General features: G+C 42.9%; 1 protein-coding gene across 13 annotated transcripts in view; it reads left to right on the top strand.

The window, feature by feature from the left end:
- BCAS1 (brain enriched myelin associated protein 1) overlaps positions 1–12,847 on the top strand; it is a 67,967-nt gene that overhangs the window by 15,687 nt on the left and 39,433 nt on the right. For 9 of the 13 annotated variants that reach the window (XM_067708539.1, XM_067708542.1, XM_067708541.1 and 6 more), the window contains 3 exons: positions 4,660–4,806; positions 5,856–5,900; positions 8,294–8,428. In XM_067708539.1, coding sequence (XP_067564640.1) covers positions 4,660–4,806; positions 5,856–5,900; positions 8,294–8,428 — 327 coding nt within the window. The remainder of the gene's footprint in view (positions 1–4,659; positions 4,807–5,855; positions 5,901–8,293; positions 8,429–12,847) is intronic. The other 4 variants (XM_067708544.1, XM_067708543.1, XM_067708551.1 and 1 more) reach the window with 1 other exon arrangement.

Raw genomic sequence — 12,847 nt, 5'->3', positions numbered from 1 at the left:
CCTAACCACTGGACTACCAGGGAATTCCCCTGAAAGTTTTATACTTTACATTTTGTATTGAAGTCCTTGGTCCATTTTGAGTTAATTTTTGTATAAGGTATAAAGCTTAGATTGAAGTTCTTTTTTTTTTTTTTCCCTCCCGTGCATGTCAAATTGTTCCAGCACCTTTTATTGAAAAGATGATCTTTCCTCTATTGAATTGCTTTTGCACCTTTGTCAAAAATCAGTTGGGCACATTTTGTGTGGGTCTATTTCTGGGTTCTCTCTTCTGGCCCAGTCAACTATGTGTCTATGCTTCTACCCACCAGTACCACACAGCCTTGCTTACTATAGCTAAATAACAAGGCTTGAAATCAGGAAGCCTGCTTCTTCCCACTTAATTCTTTTTTTTCAAAATTGCTTTAGATATTCTAATTCCTTTGACTTACAAATTTTAGAATAATCTCATCTATCTCTACAAAACATCTTGCTGGGATTTTGATAGGAATTGCATTAAACCTGTATATCACCTTGGGAGGATTGACACCTTTATTGTGTTGAGTCTTCCAGTTCATGAACACTGTATGTCTCTCTGTTTATATGTTCTTTAATTCCTTTCATCAGTATTGTATAGTTTTCTGCATATAAGTCCTGTACATATTTTGTATTTCATTTTTGGTACAAGTATAAATGGTATTATTTTCTAACTTTATTGACATGTAACTGAAATATAATTTTTGTGTAAGTTTAAAGTGTACAACTTGATGATTTGATACACGTATATACTGCAAAATGATTACCACAGTAGGGTTAGTTAACAACTCCATCACCTCATATGATTTCCATCTCTTTCTTGTGATGAGGACATTTAAGATCTACTCTATTAGAAACTTTCAAGTATATAATACAGTATTGTAAATTATAGTCACCATGCTGTATATTAGATTCCCCAGAACTTATTCATCTAATAACTGGAAGTTGGTACCCTTTGACTGACATCTCCCCATTTCTCCCACCCCCCAGCCACTGGCAATCACTTTTCCATTCTCTATTTCTATGAGTTCAGCTTTTTAAAATTTCACATATAAGTGATATCATACAGTATTTGTCTTTCTCTGACATTTATCTCAGCATAATGCCCTCAAGGTCCATTCATGTTGTCACAAATGGCAGGATTATCTTCTTTTTTCACGGCTGAATAATATATATTATATACAGTCTTCTTTATCCATTTATCTGTAGACAGACACACTTGTTGTTTCCATATCTTGGCTATTGTGAATAATGCTGCAATGAACATGGGAGTAGAGACATCTCTTCAAGATTTTGCTTTCATTTTCTTTCCCACAAATGGGATTGTGGGATCATATAGTAGGCCTATTTTTAATTTTTTGAGGAACCCCACACTGTTTTCCATAGTGGCTGCAGCAGTTTAGGGTCCCACAAACAAAGCACGAGGGTCCCTTTTCCCCACATCCTCGCCAACATTGTTATCTCTCGTGTGATGATAGCCATTTTGACAGGTGTGAGGTGATATTACATTGTGGTTTTTATTTGCATTTCTACGGTGTTTGGCTGGTGGAGAACAGTTATTGTCTAAAAGCTTTCTGTCATATGCTAGACTGGCCCTTTCCTGGTCCTTTGGTTCGAGCAGGCGTTTCGGGAGGGTTTGCCCATCGGTGTTTCCTGGTCATTGGCTTCTCCAACTCCAAGTCCAGGATATCTGCGGCAAAAGGAAAACCCAGGGAACTCACCACCATCTTGTTGTTGAGGTACCTAGCTGGCCTGCCTTCTCCTCTCCACCACTCGGAGTCCTTTTGTGTTTGTTTTCTACATAATGTCCAGGATTTTCCACTGTGTTTACTGGGAGGAATGAAGGGAAGTCTATATCCTCCTTCTTCCTGGAAGCAGAGTCTTACGTTCTTTTTTTTTTTATTTTATTTATTTATTTATTTATTTATTTATTTTGCGGTACGCGGGCCTCTCACTGTTGTGGCCTCTCCCGTTGCGGAGCACAGGCTCCAGACGCGCAGGCTCAACGGCCATGGCTCACGGGCCCAGCCGCTCCGCAGCATGTGGGATCTTCCTGGACCGGGGCACGAACCCGTGTCCCCTGCATCGGCAGGCAGACTCTCAACCACTGCGCCACCAGGGAAGCCCCTCGACTGCTTCTTCTGCTACGGGGCTCTTTGCCCCATACTCCACCCCCAGCCCAGAAACCTTCCACCTAGAAAGCACCTACTCTATAAGCTGCTGCCCAGCAGATTGAGAGGAAGCTCAGTGTGACTGACGGTGGTCTTCTCTAACCACCTTGCGTTTATCTGTATCTCAGTTGACCTGAACAATCTACCCCGAAACCCTCCCCACCCCCATCCCCACCTCATCCTTTTCTACATGTTTTTCACACCCTTTCCTCTGTCTGAAATTCCTCAGCACGCCATCCTTCCCCCACCTCCGCACGTCGACCTGTAGCTCAGGCTCCAGGGCCGAGGGCAGACGCCGCCTCATCTTCACACCTTTCTTGTCCCTGTACTTCAGCTGTTCTCAACCTTGTGCACATTGGAATCACCCAGGGGCTCTAAAAATATTGACGCCTGAGCCCCACCTCCAGACATTCTGATCGAATTGGTTCGGGTGGCATCTGGGCATTAATACTGGTTGAAAACGCTGTGCAGGGCTAAGTGGGCTAGTGGAATTCTTTTATCTCTTTATCCGAGTACTTATCCCCCTCTGCTGGCCTTTATCCACTGTGAGACTGTAAGCATCTCGAGAGAGGAACGTGTCTGATTCATTTTTGTTAATCTCACCGGGCTCAGAACAAGGCTCAGTAACGTAAACTATGACAGTAACAATAATGATAATGATAATAATAGCTAGCATTCACTGCATGTTTACTATGTGCTACACACCATGCTAAATCCTGTGGATGGATTATCCCATTTACGCCCCGACCACTCTGAGAGGCAGGTGCTACTGATCCCCCTTTTACAAATGAGCAAACCCAGGCACAGATGTCAGGGAACAGGCCCAGGATCGCACTGGTGTGAAGGATGGAACAGAGAGTGGAGTCTGGGCGGGCTGGCCTCAGAGCCCGTGCTAATATCATTTTGCCTCGATACAGTTTGTACATGGTCAGAATTCCCCCAGCAAGCTATTGAGTGAAGGTGAGTAAATGAGTGATTGGAAATAAATAACTATTTCCTAGGCAATAGCTCCGTCAGGCCAAGTGGGGCACCTCTCCATTAGATTTAGTCCTGGTACCACTTTCATAATGGCTCATGTTCCAAACACCTGCTTGATGATTTGTGTAATATTTTTTAAATTAATTAATTCATTTATTTATTTTTGGCTACATTGGGTCTTCGTTGCTGTGTGTGGGCTTTCTCTAGTTGCGGCAAGCAGGGGCTGCTCTTCGTCGTCGTGCATGGGCTTCTCATTGCGGTGGCTTCTCTTGCTGTGGAGCACGGGCTCTAGGCGTGTGGGCTTCAGTAGTTGTGGCACACAGGCTCAGTAGTTGTGGCTCGTGGGCTTTAGAGCGCAGGCTCAGTACTTGTGGCGCATGGGTTTAGTTGCTCTGCAGCATGTGGGATCTTCCCGGACTAGGGCTCAAACCCATGTCCCCTTCATTGGAAGGTGGATTCTTAACCACTGCGCCACCAGGGAAGTCCTGACTTATGTAATTTTTCTTCTTTTTTTTTTTTTTTTTTGTGGTACGTGAGCCTCTCACTGCTGTGGCCTCTCCCGTTGCAGAGCACAGGCTCTGGACGCACAGGCTTAGAGGCCATGGCTCACGGGCCCAGCCGCTCCGCAGCATGTGGGATCTTCCCGGACCGGGGCATGAACCCATGTCCCCTGCATCGGCAAGCGGACTCTCAACCACTGCGCCACCAGGGAAGCCCAATAACCCCGTTTTTAATGCAGGTTCTTCTGGCCCAGTCCTTGGCATTAGGGTAACCCACGTGCCAAATGAGTGTGCCGGAGAAGGTGGTCTAGAAACTCAGAGAAGGGAGTAGATTCCATGGGTGCTGTGGCCCAGAAAGACTTCAGTGGAGAAAGTAAACTTGAGCCCGAGGCTGAAGAATGAATGGGTTTGAGGTAACCTGGCTTGGGCCAAGGTCATGGGAGTGAACGTGAAAAAAAGGAGGATATTCAGCCTGCATCCCACCCTCCTGGGTGAGTTAGAGAGGAAAATCCGTCCCAATAGCACATCCTTCGCACAGTTAACTCCCAGATCCTGAAAGCGGAATTATTATTTTAAAACATCAGTACTTTTTTTTTCAGTTGATACAATTCAGCACTGCGGGGATTGTGGGATATCAGATAGAGGCATCTTCCATGATTAAACTGGAAGACCACAAAATATTGGCATCATACATAACCTCTGTGCAGAATTGGGAGAAAAGGGTTTTTGTTTGGGATGCAACGTGCACTGCTGCGTTTGTTAGCCTCTGGCTCCAAACAATGTCCCTCCAACTAACTGCAAATGCTGATTATGTTAGAAAGAGGGGGCAGGGAAGGAAGAGTGACTCTCATAAGCTCCTGATTGTTCTACACCCCCGTGGGCAGAAGAAGTATGGCTGGAATTAGGGGGTAAGGGAGACAGGGGCGCGAAGCAAAAATATTACTTTGAGAGTCCACATTCAACAAGTTGCAACCATGAAAACTCTGTCTTGTTCCTAGGACATAGCTGACGGCACGGGAAAAGAAGGACAGGAAATCCCAACTGTGAGTTGCTCTGTCCCCGGGGTCCCTGAAGAACTGGAGATTGCAAAGGAGGACCCCCAGACAGAGAATAATAATTCCATCATGAGCTTCCTTAAAACTCTGGTAAGCAGTTTCATCTCCTTTTCTATTCTATTCCTCAATTTTATTGCTCAAAAGTTTTGTTAGATCTAAGAATGATGCATACTTGAATGTTACTGCTCTAAACGGCTTGATGCAGCTGGGACATTGGAGAACAGGGACAAGATGTGCTTCGTAAGGGAATTGGCTTTCAGTGAAGGAGTCTTTAGTTGCTGCGAACTGTGAGATTAACTATGAGACATGAGCTATGTGGTAGTAGAATGCTACTGCAATTGGATATCTTATGGTCATTGATCATAAAAATAATTGGAAAATACTTCCTTGAGTTGCTGACCTATCAAAGCATTTTTGCCACTCAAATGGCAAATAAAACTGTAGAAATCACTATCTTGTTACATCTAAAGCTCCCATTTGACTGGGTGGAGGCAGGGACTCACATCTTGCATTGCTTGCTCCTGTCTGACTCTTCAGACCCCGCAGCTTGGCACCTGCCAGACACTCAAAAAAGGGCTGAATGCGTGAATGCATAATTAAACAGACATCTCCAAGTGTTTGGGCTATTCCCAAAGGCCAAGACCAACTTCAAAAGATAAAACAGAAAAAGTCAACCGAATGTGCCACAAACACCAAAGGCTTGTACATTTGTTTGGATTTAGTGGTGGACTTGTTGGAAAGTGTGTAGCCATTCCAGGAGACAGTTTTGAATGTGGTCAAGCTCTTAGTGAATGTATAAGATCTGATGCATTTCATTATAAAATATTAATTTTGTTAACTTATGTATACTTAGGTATTACCCAGAAGTCCATGGGTTTCTACTAAATTAAAAGGACTTCTCATTACATTCCTTACTTGTAGAGTGAAGTGGACCACCCTAAATAAAAATATGAAATAGGGAATTCCCTGGTGGTGCAGTGGTTAGGACTTGGCACTTTCCCTGCCGGGGCCCAGGTTCAGTCCCTGGTCGGGGAACTAAAATAAAAAGAAAGAAAGAAAAAGAAACACCCTACAGAGCTATGGTTTTTTTTTTTTTAGAACTATGGTTTTTAACATTTGGTTTTTCTCAAACTTTTAAGGTTTCGCCTAACAAAGCTGAAACAAAAAAAGATCTGGAAGACACGGTAGGTCATTTGAAGTGTGTTTGGGTTTGGATTTACGTATGCGTCTTTGTTTTTGGAATTTTGTGTGCGTGGGATATACATACACACATATATACATATTTAGCAATTTAATAGTGCTGTTAGCTTGTCTTTAAAATGTTCCACTTATGTTAATGGTATTTTAATGAAGATTTTGGTGGGAAGCTTGAAATATGTGCCAATTCTGGCTAAATAATGTCATAAAAACCAATTTCTTATACAGAATAAGAACAGAATACTCATTATTATATATCATCTTAGTCTTTTTAGCTGTGTGTAGAGAGACCCAGGGAATATGGTAAAAGTTAGCCACTGGAAATGCAAAAGTCATGAGACTCAATTTAAAGCAGATGTGAGCTGCTAGATTTTGGTTTTTAAAAAATATGTCTTGCTTTGTTTTTCATGTAATTTGAAAAAAATTAGTCTCCACTGCAATGGCAGTTGCTTGGTGCATGAAATAGTCACCAGTCGACACTTGCCAAATGAAGGAACAAGTAGAGGGGTTAGGATGCCCTAGAGAGTGTGTGCTTTTTCGCCGTCATCCTAGAAATTCAGCCAGTTCCCCTCAAAGTACATTTTGTTTGGAATGACTGCTTTCTAGAGATGTTTTCCCTTTGCACTTGAGAGAACCGATTTCCTTTCGTAGAACACGTGGTTTAAATTTCACGGGAATCATGAGGGAAATTTAACTTGGTGACAGATAAATGTCTTGTGTCCTCCTTTTGATAACTGAAAGTGCTTTGAAAGGCACTGGGACCAAATAAATGGCTTGGCCAACCCAGTATATCTGCTCCCCGTATTTGAAGGGGCTAAGTTGTGAAAAGGATCCTAGAATTTGTCTCAGAAGACCTGTGTTCGAGCCGCAGTCCTGCTACTTGATAGCTGTGTGATCCTAACCTGTCTGAACCCAAATTTCCACATCTGTAAAACTGGGGCAATAAAAATTCTGCCTCCCCAACCCCAGGACTGAATGAAGGTGTGACAGTGCCTGGTAAACCCTGGAGCTCTGTTCAAATGTAGGTGATCCCTATTTCCATAATCACAGCAGGACAGACTGAACATCAGGATTACATCTGTATTGTACTGATTGGTTCCTCTAGAATTTTCTTCTTCCATTGAAAAAAAGATATATCTGAGGTATCTACGTGCATTTTCCCATAAGGTTATTTATTTGCTACAAGGCAGCTAGGGTCAAGTTCAATGAGTGGTTGGGTCCAAATGTTTCTCTTTGGGTTCTGTGTCCTGCATTGTTGGAAATCACAGAGTCAGCACAATAGGCTATAAACAGTGGGGTATGTGGGTGTGTTGTGTGGCTCCCCGAGTGACCTGATGCCCTCACTCCCTTTAGCTGCTCACGGCATCAAGGCTCTTCCCCCACCCAGAATGTGGTCCCAGCTGAAAGTACCTAGTGGTAAAATCTCATGGCCCTGCCCAGAGAGCTATGCGCTCAGTGCTGATGGAACTGGACCTCAAAAGCGGGTTTTGTGAATGTAGGTTGTCCGTGATGCCCACAAACAGACCTCTTTCTACCAACCTGGTTCTCATACTTGCCTTCTTGACATCTTTTCTACTGAAGTTCTTGGATTCATGCTTTTGAAATGTCAACACTTTTGTCCATCTTCTTATTTGGCCCTGGGCAATTTTTAGCACACTCCACTGCTGCACACACAAAATCCCCTGCCATTTGTGACTTGAGTCAACAATTCTGAATGGTTGTAGCTGGGCTATTTTAGTTCCAATTTCCCCTCACTTTGGCTCAGTGGACTGACTCACTCTAGAAACATCTTTTGCCCAGGAGATCTGCCCATCTAGAAGTCAGTTGAGATTTTTGTGGGTGATACTGCTTCCCTGAAGTTTCTAATACCGCAAAAGAGGAGATCAGTTTGAGAATGAAAGCCATTTAGTGGCAGTACTTGACTCCAGGATGCAAAAATAAATTGCTTGTCTTCAGGTATTTTTTTCTTCTGTTTCACGTGACAATAGCATTTAGATTTTTAAAAATCATCGGGTAGGGACTGCGTTATCGTTTTTATTTTTTAATTTTTTTCACCTGGATATTACATGTCCTGTAGACAAAGCTTAAATATCTTGTCATTGTCTTTAGCAAATGGAGCTGCATTAATCTGGGTCATTTAAATAGGTTGCTGTGTTGAAAATCAACATGTACCTGAAATAGACTGTGAATTTGCACTTTAACAAATCGTCTTTGAGAGTTTGAAAAAGATAAGCATTCACATGATGTCTTGTGATTGGGAGATGGGGGTGATATACCGGCAGCTAATTGAAAAAGTAATTACTGCGCTTAAAAACAACAGAAAAAAAATGCATTCTGTTTAAAAACAAAGTTCTAAGCTGTGACTGCTGTTGCCCAAAAGGCATCTAAAGCAGAAAGTGTCTGTGATGGACAAGCTGGGCAGAAGACATCCGAGATCCAGGCTAAAGGCACCAAGAAAAAGCATCTGCATAGCCCCAGGCTAGGACTCGCCTTTAGAAAATTCTTTAGGCATAAGGTCTGTATCTTGTTAAAATAGGAGGAAAAATAAGAACCCTGGTCTTCACCACATGACACATGTGCCCATCCTGTATCCAGCCTGCTCCACTTCAGTGAAGACAGAGCCTTGGGTGGTAGAAATCATTAGAGGGGAATTAAGTACTATGTGAATCAAATTTCAGGGATTTTAAGTCCCCATAATTGTAAACATCTCAGACTACTTTCCTAGTGTGGACCAGGGTTCTGAGATTATTCTTCTAACCTAGTGTTTCCCAAATGTTGAATGTTTGCATACCACCTTCATCGTTTTTGGCAGATATACCACTATTTACTTGATATTTTTATATTGAAATTGACTCACTTCCTATTTAAAGATATCTGTAAAAGAAACTTTGTATTACATCACACTTGGAAAAGCAGATCATTTTTCATAAGAGGAATGTACCATTATATGGGCAATAAAAAAAGAGATTACATTCTAGCTGTCTCGCTTGTGTTAAGCTCTGAGTCTATTCCCATTTCTAGCTTTATGAAAAGGCAATTAGCCAGCAGTAGGGAAATGTTAAAGATTTCTCTACCGGCACCAGACTGAGATTTTCCCCCAATGGTCTTAGAAAGATGAGAATTGAAAAAGGAAAAGTATTTTCACGATTTTAATATTATTTAATATCATAGCACAATCTGAGGCCATCTCTGATCCCACCAATGGTATGCTTGCTATACTTTGGGAAATGCTCTTCTAACCTCAAGATAACAATTCTATCTTCCTGTGGTCCGTTCCATCTCTTCCCTGTATTAACTAAACTTATACTGAGCCCAAATGGAAGCCCAGGCAGAACAAAACAATGAATGAAGGCAGAGCAAGTTCTGTCTCCACGTTCTTGGAAAGTAAAGACAACAGAGAAGTGAGTTTCGGAGATTTCACTCTTCTAATGTCTACGAAAATGCCAGTATTTGTCTGAAACCATCAATTAAAAGGATCCCTGACTTGGGCCAGCATGCTTGTAAATTTGTTTAAAATATCCACCATTCTCCACTAAGTTGAATGAACTTATTTGAAAAACTTGCCCAGCTGGATGTAATAGTCCCAGGATTGTGTATGCAGATAAAAGCTCCGTAGAAAGCTCTCCCGGCGGAATCTATATTTGCATAAACAAACTAGGTTATGAAGCCACCCTTCGATTTCCATACAGGGTTATTTTGTCCTGTAGCGAGACAAGGGGGTGGATGAGAGACACTGCAATGGGAGAGGGAACGTTAAAAAGTGGTACCACTGTATGTGGGCGACAATTTGGTAACTGCTAGTGAAATCTGTCATGGATCTGGTACAAAGGAATCTAGCTGAATTCCCACGGGTGCTTCGGTGAGTAGGGGCCCTTGAAAGTTTAAGACGCTATGACTCCCCCTCCCCCGACCCCCACAGATCTGCATTTCATCACGACATTCATTTCGTACCTCCAGAATCTCTCCCCTCCCACAAGTGGACCACCCAAGTTCAGTATTCCTGGGGCTTCCCCGAATTGTTGGCTTCACATCCTGCCAACTGAGTTGACTTTTGGGGTAGGAGAGGATTCTAAAACCACTGGGACGATGGAGAAGAAACGACCCTTTCTGGGATACTGTAACACAGACTAAGGTTTTGCCTTGAGTTACATTCGGTCTATTTTTTTACGTTAAAGTAAAGTAAGGGGACAGTTCCCAGATGTTCTTAATTCTCATTTATACAGCAGTGTGGTAGATCTCATTGGCTTTTACCTTCATGCCTAGGACAGTGTTTTTCTTTTCCTCAATTGGTTGTTCTGTCATCCCAAAAGATAGGAAAACAGGGCCATTAAAATTGACCAGCCAGAGTCCATCAGTGAACCTTGTTGCATGATTGTGGGAGGTGTGATACTCATCCTCCTTGATCTCAGTGTGACCTAAGACAGAAAAAAGACGTCCAAGCAAATTCAAGGATAAAACGTTATCTTCTAGTTTTGCTCTTAAAAAAAAAAAATACAGTGGTTACCAATTCTGGTTAACTCCTCCTTTCATTTCTTTGTATGTCCATTTTCCTTCCTATAAAAAGAATTTGCTTAGTTTCAAAGAGGAGGAAAGGCTGACATTAATCAATGAAATAAGTTTATTATTATGAATAATGAGGGGGTCAGCGTTTCTTTGCTGAATCTGAATTTTTTTTTCTTGGCTTAATCACATGCGGTTCCTCAGAATAAAACCTTTTCACACGACCTGCAAACGTTGGACATGACACATGTACACAGAGCAGGACATTGTTTTAGAATGTCTTTGCCACGCCCAGAAATGTTCCCCTCCCCACTCGGGTTTGCTCAATGCCCACCCTCTCCGCAAGGCAGCTAAAACATTAGCAGCTACCTCCCAGGGTTCATAAGCTTATGCCACACATTCATTGCTTTCTGGCTCTTGGTACAATGTTTCCATCTTACTAACACGTCCCCTCTCCCGCCCTCAAATGTGAAAATGATGAAAACTTCTTGTGGAAGAAGGTAAGGTCATCTGATATGCAATCTCCAAATCTAATACATTAGAATTTCATGGGTAGGGTTGCCAGATAAATAACAGGTACCCAGTTAAATTCAAATTTCAGATACACAGCAAATAATTTTTGAGTATAAATCTAAGTATGTCCCAGGCAATATTTGGGACATCCTTAGGCAAAAAACTTATTCTTTGTTGATCTGAAATTCAGATTTAGCAGGACATCCTATAGTCTCACTGTTATTTGCTAAATCTGGCAGCCCTACTCAGGCGATTGTCTCCAAAAAACATGGATAGAATTTTCGTAGTCTTCTCCGTAATGGAGACAAAGAGCATGAATTCAGTTGATGCTGGCAGAACACCATTTGGGGCACTTCTCTGGGAAGCGAGGAGATGAGTAGGCAGGGAAAGGATGACTAATGGGTGTGTGTGACTCCACAGCCCTGTAAGGAGGGGGTGGGTGGACGGAAACATGACATGGCAGGGTGCTATGTGGGTAGCTCTCTGTGGTCCCTCTCGTAAAATTAATTTGTTATTTATTTAATGCCTGTTTTGAGCCAGACACTGGGTCTGATGGGTGGTAGGAGTGTAATGGTGACTAAGACATAACAGCTCTTACCTTCACAGAACTCACACTTTGGCCAGAGAAATGCATACTCAACAGTTACACAGATATATTCGTTATATTTTATTACTATACATATGATAGAGTCATGTCCTTGTCGTGTTTTTCGAAGATCTCAGGGTATCTTCCCAGGGCAAAGAGAACTGGCCATTTCCCAACAAAACCGATCAGTATAGATGTGTTCCTCAACCTTTTTCCCGTTATCACCCCCCCACCATGAAGCTTCTTTAGATATTTTCTCCCTAATTGCCCTTCTCCCCATGGAATTTTAGTACAACAGCTACACTGTTTATCTGTTGATGTACCGTGGCCCTTAGTAGGGCCATAGGCAATATAGACATCTAAAAATTGCCCATAAGGCACCGCCCCAAGAACAAGGGCAATCTCACCCCCCAGCTTTCCCCCACGTGGAGTTAAGATTGCCGTGGCTGAGAAGGCATATGCCGTAGACGGTTCCATCCCCTGATGGGCACAACAGCACATGGAGTGGGGAGACCTTGGTCTGTTGGAAGCAGTGTAGACAGAGTAGCTATTCAGAGTCTGGGTTTGGGTATCAGACTCCCTGGATTCAGATGCCAACCTTGTCGCCTTATAAGTGCAATCACAGGCAAGTTATTTAACCACCTGGGACCAAAATTTCCCTAACAATAAAATGGACATAACAATTAATTCCTTCCTCATAGGACTGTTGTTAGAACGTTCAGTTGCTTAAAACAGTGCCTGGCACTGGTACCTTTTATTGTCACTATTAAATCAGAGTTAAAAGTTGGCCATCTCTGTGCCTAGTCTCCATGGACCCGAGTCCCTCTTCAAGAGGCTGAGAGAGAAAGGAGGCTGAGGGGAACAAAAGGAAAGGGTCAAACCAGCCAAAGCAGAGGCGTGTGATGGGCTAAGCAAACTAGACCTGTCCTGTCTGGAATTCTAGAACTCCAGAACTAGCTTTTTTTGGTAACCCCCATGTGGCTTTGGCTGGGTAGGCTGAGCGCATGCGAAGGGGTGTCCAGGAGCTGGTTAGGTAACGCGGCATCTCTAAGTATAGAAAGCAAAGCAGCAGAATTTAAATCAAAGCAGTGTGGCGCAACGGAGCATCTACTGTAATGACGTGAGCAGAACGGATGGTTTACTTAAGCCAACAAGAACCCTTTCTTAGAGATAGAAGTGAGGTCAGCCTCACCCCGCCCCCAGATTCTTGGCCTAACATGGACCCCTTGAGCAAGTGGGGACTTTCCCAAGAAAGCAGAAGGGGAGTAGATGTTGGGGACCACGCGTGGCCACTCCTTTCCTTCCTGCTTCCATCACGGCTCTCTGATGCTTTCC

This window comes from Pseudorca crassidens, chromosome 15, assembly GCF_039906515.1.
Source record: "Pseudorca crassidens isolate mPseCra1 chromosome 15, mPseCra1.hap1, whole genome shotgun sequence".
Lineage (NCBI taxonomy): Eukaryota > Metazoa > Chordata > Mammalia > Artiodactyla > Delphinidae > Pseudorca > Pseudorca crassidens.
This window is presented reverse-complemented; position numbering and strand designations above follow the sequence as displayed.